At 30.9% G+C, this 17,544-nt stretch overlaps 1 protein-coding gene across 4 annotated transcripts in view; it reads left to right on the top strand.

Moving 5' to 3' along the window:
- LOC116775055 (uncharacterized) overlaps window positions 1-17,544 on the top strand; it is a 53,680-nt gene that overhangs the window by 8,368 nt on the left and 27,768 nt on the right. For 3 of the 4 annotated variants that reach the window (XM_061524541.1, XM_061524543.1, XM_061524544.1), the window contains one exon: window positions 16,204-16,402. In XM_061524541.1, the coding sequence (XP_061380525.1) occupies window positions 16,234-16,402 (169 nt within the window). In that variant the 5' untranslated portion in view covers window positions 16,204-16,233. Of the gene's footprint in view, window positions 1-2,707; window positions 3,120-16,203; window positions 16,403-17,544 lie in introns of those variants that run through there. The other variant, XM_061524542.1, reaches the window with a different exon arrangement.

The raw sequence follows: 17,544 nt of genomic DNA, 5'->3' as shown, positions 1-17,544 counted from the left end.
GAGTAAAAGCAGTATAAACCGGTTCAAACCTAGAAAAGCACGTGGCACGTACAAGTTTGAAATCACACCTACACTATCAGTGTGCACCCATACAAATGTAAAGCTCAGCTTACGCCTCGCGCACTATATAGAGCAAGATCCCAGGGTTGCCAGACGTCACATATTTTCTGACGGATGAAATCTGGATGATGGAGTAGCGTTAGTATGTACTGTGCTCGTATTCCTGCCTGCTAGCTCGGTCAAACGGCCTATATACAGGTTGCAGGTGACCAAGGTACATAAAAACATTACTTACTTCATGTAAATTCTCACGGCTGATTTTCATATAAATGTTTTTAAATGTGTTGTTAAAAATAAGTTTTTAATACTTAATAAATAAACTTTTTTGGTTTCTACCCGACTTTTGTTAACAAGTATATTATGGCAACAAAAATAAGAAAAAAAAAATGACAAAATAAATAATACTAAAATTAGCACAGCATCGTCCTCTTGTCAAAGGTTTTAAAATAGTTATCGGGTGAACATGTATATAAAAATGGAGGATCAGAATTTACGTGAAGTTAACTATATAGTTATTTTGAGAGTTTTAAAGCGTCTGTCAAGCCGTATGGCCGACGAAAAATTGTCTGGGAGTATTAAAAACTTATTTTTAACTATACATTTTAAAACGTTTATATGAAAATCAGCCATGAGAATTTACATGGACTAAGTAATGTTTTTATATACCTTGATCACCTGCAACCTGTATATAGGCCGTTTGACCGAGCTAGCAGGTAGGAATACGAGTATAGTACATACTAACGCTACTCTATCGTCCACATTTCATTCGTCAGAAAATACGTGACGTCTGGCAGCCCTGGGATCTTGGACTAATACCAGTCTGGAATGCTTTTGGAAATGTATTGTTGTAGCTGAAATGGTATACTGAAGTTGAAATGGTAACTTGCTGAAGATAGTAATACTAAACTACTTTTAGAGTGTTTCTTTATAGCAGATGACTGGAATTTTCTTTTAAGAATTGTTCAAAAGCTTTTTACCAGCAAATTTTTCGATTTTTATTTTTATTTGGTTGTTTTGAAATTTAGTTAAAACGATTCCAATGTTTTTTTTTCAATCAACTGATCAATCACCAGCACTTTTTGCTTTAAGTCGATTAATGTCTATCACCGATTTTTTTATAATTTATCTTTACTAATGATGTGCCGTCATGACACGGATGTTTCATGTTAGGATCTTCTACCTGATAAATTTTCAATTAACACATATATGTATATATTAAGAAAAAAAGCGCGCCATTCAAGAATACTGGTCTGTCACGAAATTATTAAATAACGTCAAATAGCGTTTCAAGACCAGTGACACCGCTAGCGGCTGAGAGAAAATTATAAATATCTGTATCCGTATCCGCTTTTTCAAACCGTAGTATCCGCGGATATTATTATCACATATTGATTCAAAGCGATAGTTGTTCCTTTAACTTTCGTTTCCTGTCCATAATTAACCCAAGTTTTTTTTAACACTCGCGTTGAGATACTCGGTTTCACTGTGGGCTCAAAGAAAAAACAGAACTTAGTAACAATTTTTCTGAGAAAAGATGTTATATACTTGGTCTTTCGTCAATGGAAAAGTGATAGCAGTCTTTTGGGTGTAGCGGGCCTCATTGGCGAGGATAGGCGTTAAAAAGTAGCAGGCACGCTGAGCCATAGAGGATCGCAATCAGATTTTTCCTTTCTGTCACTCTGACAGGATTATCGATAATCTGAGACCACAGTTAGTCTCTACAGCCAAAAACAAAAAAAAAACTTACCTAAATCAGTATAAACCTGACCTTTAAGACAATATTTTTATAACGCGTCAAGCAAATAAAACATTTCCATCTAGAACTTTAAAAATTGAAAGATATGTGAGGGTAATTGATTTGCAAGTCATTTCTTTAAAAAAAATCAGTCTGAGTAAGCATGCTCGTCGTAGATATACTTATATTATATTCTAGGGTTGCGAGATCAACGTTGCAACTGTTAGTATTGAGTTTAGAGATGAAACTTGTATTAAGGGTAATGTATAATAGGCATCAGGGATGAAGCAATCATTTATCCCTGATATATTATTGTAAAGATACGAAAATCTTTGTGAAAAAGTAAATTAGTTAAGCTATTTTCATGATGAAGTTTCTTTTGGCTGGTCTCCAACAAGACGTTTCATGTGATAGGAACGTGAATGTTTCTGTAGTTATTCAAACAGTCTTCGCCTATTTGATATAATAACCTATTTAGTTTTTATATTACTGACCGTTCAGTCTAAACATGGTATTATTATTACATATAACATAAACAAGAAACTAATTGAGGTTATAAAAACGTAAAGTAAAAAATACTTACGATTCAAGATGTCTTCATAAAGGCTTAAACAAGAAAAAAAAAAATTAATTCCAATAAAATCTCCTTCGTGGAACGACGTTAATAATTTATAACGGAAGTCGCGTTGGAAACCGCAGTTTATGTATTTAGTAGGTCGATATATGATAACAGTGTTATTTTGCGAATGTTAAAAAAATAAATATAGTAACAGTCCAGAAAGATATTATAATGTTATAAAAAACATCGCTAATGAGACAATAGTTTCAGTATTGCCATATCACAGTGTCAGAAGTCAACGCACTTAACGTCACAACAATATTATGACTACTAAATAGTTTTGTAAGTGGATTTGGCGCGCAGTCGGGTCCAGATGGCCGCGGAAGCGTTACGTGTGATTGGTTGAAATTTTACTCGTCTCGGTTGACATTTTTTTTTAATTATAATTAAAAAAAAAGGTTCTTTATCGCGTCGTGTTTGTATAGAATTGTATTCAGTGGGCTTATGATTGGTCGGTGTTGTGTACGTGTTGTGTAGTTAATTTAGCGACATTTTGTTTTGTTGTATTCAAATTAAAGCGGTTTTTTATCGCGACTAGTTTGTGTGTTGCAAAAAAAATGTGATACAGTCGTGTACGTGATAAAAGTTTTATATTATAAGTCAACGTTAGTGTTTAGTTTGGATTTTTAGCGGGATTCTTTTGTTGGCAACTATTCCGCATCTATGTATACAACTGGCATAGCACAGCTGGGAAATGTGTCCAAAGTGAGTTGTGTTATTTAAAAAGCATTCCGAATTAAGAGGGCTCTCATATATATTCAATTGTGTCGTGTAAATATATGTCTATTGTAATTGAAAGGGCAGTGTTCAAATAAGTATCTTATCAATCGTTATCACTGATAACGATGTCATTTTAAACAGTAAACAAAGAATCTTATATATACGCTTTAATGGACATGCTAATGCAAAAGTGAAGGATCAAATTTAAATATTTTATTATGTATTTATTTAAATTTATTGATTCATTTTCTTCTAACATTTTTTTTTAAGAAATATTGTTTATTAATATTTCTTAATAATATATTACTATGCATAAGAACTTTAACATCGTGTCCTATTATATTTATTTTTAAACATAGAAATTACTACGGTGATGAATACCAATATAAAAAAAGATAAATGTTTGTCTGCTAAAAATAAAGTTATTATGAATTTATCGGTAATTATTTTACCGGTTTTCATTGTTTATATATAACCGGTCGAGACGAATCAAGCTCTATTTATGTTTGTTTTAATAAAAATTTCCGTGTGAAAATTTGCATAATATGAAGGAAGTAATCTTTTTTTTCATGAGATCCATTGTATTCATTTAACGTGATAAAGGACTTATCTAAACATGTATATACGTATATGTATGTATAGTGCTATATTTTGCTATATCGTATTAAAAGAAATAAAATATCTACTCTATATATATATATATATATATATATATAGAATCGATATTTTATATATTTATACATATATACATATATATATATATATATATATATATATATATATAAGATTAGGTTAGGTCTGATGAGTTTACATATATATATATATATATATACATATATATATATATATACATATATACGTGTAGTGTTTTCATACAATACCAACAAGCATTTTTTTTTTCAAATACACCTCAAATGATATTTCGTTTGTTGTGTGTTTATGAAAATTATTTTCATCTCGATTCTTTTGATCATTTTTAAGAAACATAACGAAATTATAATATTTAATATAAACATATGTATTTTAAATGTTCGAGTCTCAACTTTGAATAAACGTGGCCTTTTTTTTTTCATTAAAATTTTTCCATCGACTCCAAGCTAAAAATAACATAGAGATAGCGAATATGTAAAATTTTTTACTACCTGTCATAAACAGCATATAACTTAGAAAATCTTAGTGAACATTGGAATAGACAATTCATAAAAAAATAGTTTTATAATAAGATAGCAGCGTTACCAGCTGACGTTGAAACTTACAGTTCAATAGTTTATTCTGTGTTTCCGAGCTATGTGTTTGATTTGTTTAACAGTTGTACAAAGTCCAACACAGACAATGAAAAAATATCATATTTGCTTAAAACATATTTATGCTTTATATCAGTATCATTACACGTTGGCATTCTCAAACTGCATACGGAGAGTTTTCAGTTTTTCCATCCTAAATATTCGTAGATTAGAGTACATATTATTAACTTATGTTTACTATGAACTGTTTTGTTACAAACTTGTGGTAAACACCGTCTATACTCTGTAAGTACATTTTTTTTAAACTGTCGTTTTAAAGTTGACGACACTTACTAAGGGTACATGTGTACGTCCCAGTAAGGTCACGGGTTCGAGTCCTTGAATACGTAAATGTCGGAACGCTGTTTATGTAAACAATAATTTTAACATAAGTTGCTATAACGGTTACTTTTGAAGTTGTAATGCATATTATTCATATATATACGTATATATTGTTATAATCTCTGTTTTGTTTACTTATGTTGTTTCTATATATTTATATATATATATATATATATATAGAAACAACATAAGTATATATATATACTACTTTTTGCCCGCGACTACGCCTGCGTTAGTTTCAGATTTACAAATTTATAGCTGACCGGGTGAACTCTGTTCCTCCTTAAAGGCTGTAAATAAAAAGATTTAGGATTTTATCATTATTTTTTTTGTTTTTCCATAGGATGAAAATTATCCTATGTCTGTCTCCTTGGTCTAAGGTACCTCTCCATCAACCTTCAGTAAAACCCGTACAGCCGTTCTTGAGTTATAAGTGGTGTAACTAACACGACTTTCTCTTATATACAAAGAAGATTTGAGATGAAAATTCTGTTTGTCTATCCATTGTTTTTCTGGCGTTTTCACCCGACTTCTCTCGCGTTAAGCTCTCATATTTATATGAATTAAATTCATATAAAAACATGCAATGGAAGATTTTTCGACTGACAGGATTTGAATCTCAACCCCCGCCATATGCCGTTTCAAATGCTTTGACAACGAAGCTATCGTGACTTAAATTTTGTCTGGGAATTAAGAATTATGCTTTTGTTCATAATGTTTTATTAAACTTAAAAATTTGGTGAACAGCGATAAGGATATCGCAAACATTATAGATATAATAAAATAAATGCATTGACATGTAAAGTAAATTCTTAATTATATACGTAAGAAATACAAAATAGCATAATGTCACGAGAAACTTGAAAATTTGTTAAAGTCAAGTAAGGTCAACGAACGGAACTAGTGTAGGTTTTTAGAATATGTTACGTAATAGTTGGTTGGCATTAGTGAAAGTTTATTTAGTAACAATAGTATAGGAATTGTATCGCGGCGCTCATTAATAAACGATTGTAAAATTTAAGATTATATATATATATATAGTTATATCGTATGTCTGTTTTGTATGGACCGATTACTATCATACTTTCCGTATTGTATAGATGACGGGTGACAAATTACGAAATATTGATACTTAATATATTCGTGAGAAAAACAAAATAATTTACTTCAAAAAGGCTAAATTTTATTTCATTTTTTTTTGTTTATTGCTTTTTTGTTTATGTCATATCAATTTATGAGACATTTTTTTTAAGTTCGCTGTTAATTTTTTTTTTTTTTTGTAAGTACATATAAGCTTTTCTTTATTTTTCTGTAATAGCTTCTGGTATAAATCTCGCTTCCGTATAAATTCTTTATAAAAATCGCATAATCCTAACATTATCTAGCCAGGTGTTATATTCAAGGTGTAAATATAAGAAAAAATGTAATTATATCCGAAGATTTTTCCACAATATCTTATATTTGGGGAAAATAAAATATATGAGTAACATTAATACAAGTTTGTGTCCCCGAACTACATACGGTACGTTTCCAGTTATCATAGTCATATATCAGTCATACATAAACCTACGTTGATATTACCATGAGTGCGGATTAATTGATGAAAAACTCATATCTCTCCGTATGTTGAACGTTGAAAACCTATGGTAGGTTACAGGGCAGAACCGACCGTGGCTAGGAAGTAGTCTTTAGAATCTAGATTCTAGAAGGTACATACATATACGTAACAGCGATAATTTTTTAAAAGGTAAAACGGGAACAGAAACACAAACATACATTTATTTGGTGTTAACTGTCAAGATAAAAATACTAAGGTGCTATAGTCAAGTGCGTTCAATTTGTATGAAGATGTAATTTAAATTTAAATGAAACTAGTATTATTCGGATATACTACGCGGATTTTATTATTTAAAAACTACATAATCCCGACGTTTCGGTTACTTTGCAGCAACCGTGATCACGGGCAGACGAGATGTCTTAGATCTCATTATGTAATTTAAACCTGATTGGTTTAAAATTATCGGATCTATCATATTTTAATGCTAGATAATTAATTGTTTTTTTCAAGTTCAATAGTACGACATAAACGTCATTATGTTTGACATTTAGTGACAACACACACACTGAGATGTCTTCACGTATTGATGTATTGTCTGTGTGTGTGTGTGTGTGTGCGTCTATATGTCTGTGTGTGCGTAATTTTTTAATATAAACATAGTATTTAGATAAATAGGAAGCGTTATCGTATAAAATGGTGATAAAGATGTTTTTTTTTTATCTGTTACGGTCGTGTATTTCATGAGACTGTGCTTTGAAGCATTTGTTAATATATTTTTTTATATTCTCAGCGATAAATCCGTGCTTATAAAGATTTATATTATTCTGACTATTAGAATGGTATCTATGGTATTTCTAATGCAATAATAAATTTATATTAAATGAAGTAACAGAATTTAATAAATCCTATGGAAATACCATTCCAGTTACTTTCAGTAATTAAAATTAATATAAATGGTTAAATTAAAATGTTATATATTATAACAATAACCTTGAGTGTTATCGCTTGCCAAATATTCTAAATTAATTCCGTGCTCATTGTCATACAATAGATAGATGACTTAACATATTGTCATAAGAAACGTCTGGATATATACAGGGGGAGTGTTTAAGACACGATCACAATACTATATTCTTAAACATGTTGTCTCATTTAAAAATTTTGAACAATATAAAGTTATATAACGTCGTTATAAGACTAAAATATATCTATACATACTAAAGTTAATTTTTTCATTAACAATATTAATAGATATAAATAATAACATTCAAGCACTGACACCCATTAAAGTCCAATCCGTAGTTTTATGGAAAGTTATCTCCACACAAACGTATCCAAATTCCACTATTAACACTTTCGCAGTCATTTGAAAAATTATTGTATGCATCTCTATCAATTAGTTTTGATACATATTAATATATATTTTAATTTATAATTGCTGTTAATATTAATTTATCTTCTAGTTAAAACTGTACTATTGTATAGTTAAATAAACTTATCACACGTTTATCTCATGAATTATATGTGCAGTAATTATATAAAAATGACTCGAAAAATACATAACATCAAACACAGTGAGAAATTTCTGTCGATAAGTTCAATTCTTATAGTAAATAATATGAAAACTTATTATTGAGAACATAAAATTTAGTTGACATTATTCTAAAGTTTGATCATTACAGGTACAGCAAATATGACGTTATTGTCACATTGAAACTATAAGTTTCTCGTCTCTCATACATAAGTCAGTGTGATAGTATTAACGTGACGTATTTAGTTTTGACGATATAAACTATGTACTAACAAACATACATATATATTATATAAAATTTATTACATGCCTTAATCAAATATGGTTATGATTTGTCTAGAAAATGTCATCTTTGTTTAATCATTAAGGCTTCATTCAAATTATAACATTTTATAATATTAAGGAAAATAAATATGGGTGTTATAAAAAAAAACTGAAAAGCTCCTTAAATTGATACAACGAGAGAATCAGTATCGCAATGTCCCCAAAAGTATGCTTAGTACAAGTTCTCATCGTGACTACATACTCAAGTTAATATGTATAATGTGTGAAGAATTTCGAATGAAATACTCTTAACGCTGCGTATGTATTTTGACGATGTGTACTTGTACTAAGCGCGCAGATATGTGATAATTCCGTGTCAAGGTCATTCGTTTAATGAGCCAATCTTAATATTACCTAATACCTTAACATGTAACAAAATATATGTTATATAATATTTGCCTTTAGGTTTTTTTAATTTTTAACAGCTGACGCAAAAAGAGGGATGTTTTAAGATTGACGTTGTTGTAGTTTGTTTGTCGGTGGCATTTTATCTCCCAAACGGATTACCCGATTGCGATGCGGTTTATTTCATTTGAAAGTTTCATTGCCGTGGTAGTTATGCATGTTTGGTTAATATCGGTCCAGCATTATAACTATATCTTCTCCTTCCAGAAATGCTAAAAGGTATTTTTGATCTACGATAACTTTTCAGTGCCTCACGAGTCACGCGTGCCAGTTTAATGTTTAAACGACAATGGAGTAATGTGGTTTTTTTTTCTTATTTAAGAATATTTTCATTATAATAGATAATATTACATATTTTTTATTAACATTCGTGAAAACTCTTTACAGTGTAGGAATTATATCATCCAAGTTTTATAAATATTTGAAAATTTATTTCGAATTGAGAATCAAGTGATGATTTACTTCAAGTACTTTAAGTTTATTAATTTGTACTAACAAAGGTATAAAAATTGTCTCACGTTAAACAGTTACATATGGGGACTTTATAGGTTTTCACTTTTAAGTATAGTGTTTAAACCAAAAGCCTGGTAAATAGATCTGATCTGAGTTTAATAGATAACCGAAATTAAAAAAAGTAAAGTAATTTACTTCACAACAAATAGTAAGGACACTTAACGTGAAAGATTCAGCGTTAACACAAGCCAAGGTTATAGAATCCTTAACACGAGTACCGATCACAAACCTAAATACTGACAGTTTTATAGTATGAAACTAAAGTAGGTAAATTCGTTTAAAATATTTAAAAGTAGTTTTGGTTTTTACGTCAACTTTCTCTACCGTTCGATATAAGATACATCGAAACTGAGTGCAGTGAACCTTAGGACCGGTTCTGTTGACGATGCTGTAATATATATATAGTAATTAACTTTTGAAAATTATAATTAACTCTTATATAAAACATAGTTGATAATGACGACTGAATACTAATAAGTTTACTACAAGTTTTTATCGTGAATCTAAACACGTAGCTGCTCGTTTTTCAACATTATAGTATAATAGTATGTTGCTTAAAAACGGGGTACTGCATTCGTCACTGCATACGGTGCGTTAAAAGTATTACAGTAATAATTCTTAACTCTTTATAGCATTAACATGGGTAGTGTGAGAAACGGCAAACGTTTCGTATTTAGTGTGACTATGAAGACGTGATAAGCACTACCTATCACGTTTCTTATCATGTTTATAAATTAAACTTCGATATCAGTTTAAGTAAAAGTTTGTTGTTATAAATATAATATATTATTACGACTCGATGTGTTTATGAAAACAGAATTATATTTTAACATATATATATATATAATACAAGAGACGGTGGAATACAAGAGAGAGCCATCTTGATTGTAGTAAAAAACTTATTGATTGTTCACGATTCAACGAAGTTTGGAGAGAGGTAGTGTGATCGTGAGGACTTATGAGATTTCGCCAACATGAATAATACGCTATAGTAAAATATATTAAGTTTTACTTTTAACCCACTTCTAAAGATGGTTGACGTTAAAAATATATTTCGTGTGTTTATAATGAAACCATTTGTGTTGTTTGTTTGTTGAGAAAGATTTCGGTTTTCATAATATGCTTTTGGGTTGATATTCGCATGTAGTATATAGAAAGTAGGAAACCTTTATACTATACTTAATTATACTCTTGATTCTTCTTAACCGCTTAGCTCTGGATGACAGTGACATCCAAGTCACGTCGTTATTTGTGATAAACTCTACAAAATGTGTGAACCTTTTTTCTTAATTATTAATATTAATTCGAATAGCATAGCAGCTTATTTATATGGAAATGAAGTCCATGGATGATTCTTCATTTCGTTTTATACCGCGTAATTTGGTTGGTGAACTGATAGAGTTTTTGAACGCATGCTCAGATGTCATCGGTGTCGCTGCTGTCAACACTATAATTTCTGTCCAAGAACACGTAGTGACAAAATCGTTTCGTTTATTGTTTAGCAAGACTAATTAATGAAAGGAGGAATAAATAAATAGCTTTGAATGTTGTTTATTTCACAGGTTCGTACGTTTATAATAATTACTTTGGTAGAACTACGGCGTCGTGTAATTTATGGTTATTATAATAAAACATATCTTTCACAGAAACGCAATTAAGTTTTTATTCCTACACAACCATTGGTAGTGTGTGTTATCATTTGATATCATCACAGTTATCCTTTATATAGTCAACAAGCAAACACACTATATACATGTATGTATATTTAACAGCGTCTTTATATAAACATTATAATAATAGACACGCAAAGTCCATTGAACCCTGGGATGCATCTCAAACCGACATGTAAGCGGCGTGTTATAGTTTTGATTTTATATTTAGTTCGAAATGTCTAAATATATATTATATATGGTCCAAGTACGAGACCAAAGAAAGCTAAAAAAATTTATAAAACTAATATTTTTCGGATTTACTAAGCGAATTTTATTATTTTAAATACATAATCCGGACGTTTCGGCTACTTCTCAGCAACCGTGACCACGGGCAGACGAGATGTGAATGCCTGTCGGACCGTCCTGTTATTTATCATCTGCCGCCATCGATTTCTTAATTTCCTGGCGAAAATTAGTTCTCGTTAAACTAAAAAATTCTTTTTTTTAATTCTTCATCATCATCATCATTATCATCAGCCTATAGGAGCCCACTGCTGAGCAAAGGCCTCTTCTCACATGAAGAAGGTTAGAGCATTAATCACCACGCTTGCTCAAGACGGGTTGGCGATTTCAATCTTGTAATTTGAAATTATAAGACCAGGTTTCCTCACGATGTTTTCCTTCACCATCCGTCAGTGGTGTCTAAATACTCTTAGAAAGTACATATGATTCGGAAAATGTCACATTGGTACTTGAAAGGTTTCGAACCCGCGCCCTCACGTATGATAGGCGGGCCTTTTAACCTCCAGGCCACCACGACATTTTAATTCTTAAGTTCCCATAAATATTTATTTAATTTATCATGATATGACAGACATACAACCAAACGGACAGTGGAGTGTTCAGATTATAAAATCGTTTCAGTTTTGACAATTGAACAACATAAAGATGCAAGCATATATAAAAATAACTGTCATAAAAAATATATATATTAATTATATTATAACGCGCGTGCTATTTTGGACGTGGATATAATTTTATGACTCGTGTATGTATGTATGTATGTTTTATTAGTCATCTCATAAACGTGCCTCTTAATGGGACACCCGACACGTGTTGGTCGCGTCCCTCGCTAGTGATATTATTGCTATTGCGTTTTAGATCTGTGACTAACGATGTTATTGTGTTCTATGGATGTTTGCCTGTTTGTTATGTAACTCAAAAATAAGAAATTAATCATAGTAATAATGAAACTGTGAATATTTTTTTATTAGTCTACGTACAGACGGCTAGCTCTATATAAACATTTTATTTGTACTACGTATGTGCGTAGTTGATTTGCATCTAAAGTAAGATTTTTTCGTTATTAACTTTAGATGGTTTTCTATAAAACATAATAGTAATATTAATTCATTTGCGAGGTATGTATCGAATGATTTGAGATATTTTTTTTTATTTATATATAAATCTTTCAAATGCATATTTTATATTGCTAATAGCTATGTGTATGAAATTGCGTATTAAAACCTCCTTGATTTCATATCCGAAGCTGTTAAACTTAAATCGTTTTCAATATTCTTGAATATATTTTTTTAAATTACTATTAATGAGTTTTTTAAAAAGAATTTTTTAAATTGTTTTATCAGTATTGATAATAGGAAATTAATTTTATGATATTTCTCGAAATTTGGTTATTATATTAAATAATATCTGACCTTGCTGTGAACTGACCCTACCCTCGAAGGAGCCCCGGATGTAAATTCAAGGATCAGAAGTTAATTCGTGTCACGTAAAGGAAGTGTCGCGCCGTGAAGGTTGGAACTTGTGTGTTTGGCAACTGTTATATATACTTTATTGTTATGTTGTAATTTACACCTAGATTAAGATAATAACATGTACATACATGCATACATACATACATACATACATACATACATACATACATACATACATACATACATACATACATACATACATACATACATACATACATACATACATACATACATACATACATACATATAGAAGTTTGATATATAAACCTTAACGAGGTAGTTAGGAAAAAACGAACGTGTATGTGAAATGATTTAATGAGTTTTTAATTATAAATACGGTCTATAAGTATGAAATTCATATATATTAAATTTTTAATTATACACACACACACGCACACACATACTCTAGTACAATAACTTACTAATTAATATTATGAATTACTTTAAGTGGACGAGTATTTTTTCTCATTATTTTCTTTATATAAAATAATTTATAATGTACATACATACTATTGTCATTTTACTTCCCAATGTGCCTCTTTAATCCAAATGATATAAGTCAAGTTAATCTCATCAATTCAATTAGAGTTTTTATATATTTTCTGTACGGTTATATTGCAAGGAATCGACCAAATTATCGAGAACCAATGATTCAATTAATCCACACAATCGAAGGGGTCATAAATTTATGGTTGATAGTTTTTATTCGAACTATAACAAATCGTAGTATTATAATAATTTGTAAATGTTATGCTTATGCAGAATTTTTTGATAGATAATTAAAAAAAAAAAACAATCGATTCTGACATGTGTTTGTTTTTGAATTTAGAATTCGTGATGTCATTGAACTGTTCAAACTACATTGTATTTAAATTCCTATAGGTCTCTAATTAACATATATTATTTTTTTTACATTTATTATGGTAGTCGAGTGTGAATGTGATTTTAGACTGTTTTTTATATTTGGAACGTAATGTAGCATGTTTGTTTATATATAAAGTCATTTGTTATCCAATCATAGTCTTCAATAAGGTATAGTTGTATCGAAATTTACCCCAGAAAAAGTAGGCTATATATGTATATTATTGCACAGTATAGGTATGTATATTGCCACAGATATTAGATATATTTGTTTTTACAGTTTAAACATTATTCTCGCTTTGACTTAAGTTGTATAAATCTTAAAATTTAAATCGTGTTGTTTGTTCACGTCGAAATGGACGTAGTGGATCCATCGTATTTTGTAAATGAAAAATCATATGGGACACTGTAATTGTCCACCTTATTACAAGTATTTATTGTAGACCATATAAGAGATAGTTTAAATTTTTCTCATTAATAAATCTCTGCATTAAAAAGTATCGAGGGATCGATAATCGATATGAATTAAATACTTTATACTGTCCGTGTTGAGTTTGTTCGTGTCAACGTGATGTGGCTACAGATCGTTATGAGATAAACGATTAACATTATTTCAATAGGTATAATGGAGGAATATAACAAAAACAGGCTTTCAACTAACGAGATTTCAATAGTAGGGACGGTTTTGTTGCTATTAATTATTTGCAGGCGCTTCTTAATTTTTTCTTTCGGTTCCTTTAAAGAAACCGTAATGACGGGCGGACGAGATGAAACCTCTCAGATTACTTTTAGTTTTTGTGTAACATTATCTTCATATCAAAGCAGAAAAGTAAGTCACGATAAAACAAAATATCGGATATAATGGGTTTTTCATAACAAGAATCCTTTAGGATCGGTTTGAAAATATCCATATCCAATCAATATAATACAAGTTGTATAGTAATAATATAAATATTTAATACTGAAATAAATAAATTTTTATCCGTGCGAACAAAAACATACTTATCTTGTAACGCCATCTATCGTCTGTCTCGTGACAACTAATACAATACAACTATTATGAGGTATTCCCGCTGGAATAACACGAGGGTATATAGACATTATGTCATTCTGATGTATGAACTTTATTTATGTATAGTTTCACTGAAATCAATTCATTAGTTTTGGCATGAGAGAGTAAAAATCATATTGTCGGTAATACTAGTGAAAGAATAGATTATATAGTTTTTTTTTGTTTTTGCATGTATGTCTGTGCGTTGTTCACGTTACGTCTTTAATTCTATCAAGTGACAATTTGTTTAAAGAATATAGTAAATATTAAATCTGTTTGAAAAATCAATGAATCGAAATCAATAGGAGTTGCCTTTAAACGGCCCACCTTATATATCAGATTTAATACAAATTCTTTGTATTCAGAGAGAAAAACGTTAGCGTTGCTGACGTCACTAGCGTCACTAATTTCAGTACGTTTTATGATACTTCAATATAAAACATCAATTCTTCTTGATGTCCTTGTATTTCTTGAAGTTTCTATATTCTTCAACGGTCCGCACTCACTCAACTGTAGCCTGTAGTGATCCCCAACGTAGTTATTATACCAAAAATCAAACATAATTCTTAATGCTCCTTTTAAAAAGATTCCGATTGATAGATAGTTATAACAATAATTATGAATAGCAATAAGTTTTGTATGATAATTGATGACAATCTAGTTATTTTTATGTTGCATCCATCACTGGTGCTGACAGTGTTGATACACACACACACACACACACACATATATATATATATATGTGTGTGATATGTTAATTATTATCTACGATCGAAGTGAAAATTTTATCACTGATTTGATTTCATATATGTACCTAGTTTGATGAATTCATAAAATTAATAAAACATTAAAATGATAAGCGAGATATGATGTCTGGCTCACGTCTCAGAGAAAGTGCATTATGCAATGGAATAACTGGCACTTGGCCAATGAATGGCCAATGAGAATGTGCCAGCAATGATAAATATTGCCAAAAGAAAACATGTTTTAAAATAGTCATAATTAGCCAATACTATTAATAAATAGTCTGGCTTCGTCTGGGATTTTATGTATCTAAAATTAAGCCAATAAGTACGTTTGCTTCATCTTCAGAACTGGCTTCACCATTTCCGTAGTAATGTCGATTTATCTTTTATCGAAAGATAATTTTTCTTTCTTTATCTTTACGGTGGAATTTTTTTCCGGCGGTTCTGTCTTTATCTCACGCTTTCGCATGGTATAAAATTTATTATTATTGTACACAATTTATATTGTAATTATTTTGCTGGAAGGTGGATATGAAGTCATAGGTGGTGAACGCTCGCCCTCACTATTATACAATAAAGCCTTTTGAATACTTTTATACAATTTTCAGGCAATAGTATACAGACATGAAAAACATCTATCTATATTATATAATATAATATCTATATTATTAGTTTTTACATATTATTACTAGCTTTTGCCCGCGACTTTGTCCGCGTTAGTTTCATAATTAGAAATACATAGCTGACCAGACGAACTGTTTCGATATAGAGGCAGTAAATAAACAGATTTTGGATTTTATTAGCAAATATTTTTTTTGGTCGAACGAATTTAAAAGTATCCTATGTCCGTCTCCTGATTCCAACGTACCCCCTCACAAATTTCCAGCCAAATCCGTACAGCCGTTCTTGAGTTATGAATAGTGTAACTAACACAACTTCCTTTTATATTTATTGATTTGTAAAAAAATATCTGCTATAGCAATGAATCGATGTAAAACATCTAATACTATGTTTTTCTCTGATTCCAGGTCCGTTGAGCGGCTATTGCCGCAGTCAGAATGCGTTCTCTGTTAGCGTATTACGCTGATGCAGTGATGTTGGCTGCGAGGGGCACGGGCTGTGCCCTCGGCTGCAGCGGCCGCGGGGATTGCATGAACGGTACCTGCCTCTGTGAGATAAGATACTCGGGAGATGAATGCGCCGGTCCCAACTTGCCTTACCACGCCTGTAAGTTGACTTTAACCTTTACCTGTAGGTTATTTATAGTTATTGTAATTCAGAGTTCAATGAAAATAGGAAAAGTTGGAGGAGACGCTTAAGTTTGGTATGGGAATGTATTTTTTACGAGAAAGTTGTATCTGTATATGTCTGTCAAATATTGTGGGCGTGAAATGTGGCTAAAGTATTCTTGGTTATAATATAGATATGTATGTATAACAGTGAAATATTCTGTGCCAACTCAATTAGACAAGATGAATGGAATCCTCGTAGTTTTTGTCTACGGGACTGCGTCATCTTTTGCCAAAAAAACCCACTCAAACAGCAATTATATCTCATTTATTTGGCTTAGCCGGCAGAAAATTTTGCCGACCCCTATGGACTCATTATTTTTTTCTACATACAAGTGTTTATTCAATTCCAAACAGCTTCTCTAACTAGCGAAGAGAGGCTAAGATGTTATACCAGAATAAATAACTACATTGAATATAATTGGACTTTAAGGATTGAATGATTTCATCATCAGCCTATCGGAGCTCACTGTTGAGTAAAGGCCTCTTCTCACATGGATAAGATTAGAGCATTAATCACCACGCTTGCTCAAGACGGGTTGGCGATTTCAATCTTATAATTTGAAATTATAAGACCAGGTTTTCCTTCACCGTCCGTCAGTGGTGTCTAAATACTTCTTAGAAAGTACATATGACTCGGAACAGATCACATTGGTACTAGCCAGGTTTCGAACCCGCGCCCTCACGTATGAGAGGCGGGCCTTTAACCTCCAGGCCACCACGACATTGAATGACTCGATAAGGCACAATATATAGAGATAGTGTTATGATGATTTTTGACCATTACTTTGGACAAAAATTCGATACAATAACTATTTATAAAAGGTAATGCTAAGCTAAACTAAGCTAATTAGTGATGTTCCCTTTTTAAAAATAGATATGGTTGTCGTTCACATCACTATTTATATTTAATATAGTTATAAATAATAGAAGATAGATGTTTATTGACTTAAACACCATGTATATTATATAAATAGTGAACCAGCTGTATATGAAAGAATAGAGTAAATAAATCATTCAGACATTAGGCTGGTAAGGGCACGATAGCTCAGTGAGTAAAGCGAGTGGTGTCCGTTCAGA

The sequence above is a fragment of the Danaus plexippus genome, chromosome 25, assembly GCF_018135715.1.
Source record: "Danaus plexippus chromosome 25, MEX_DaPlex, whole genome shotgun sequence".
Taxonomy (NCBI): Eukaryota; Metazoa; Arthropoda; class Insecta; order Lepidoptera; family Nymphalidae; genus Danaus; species Danaus plexippus.
Note: the sequence above shows the minus strand (reverse complement) of the source record. Positions and strands in the feature narration are given on the sequence as shown.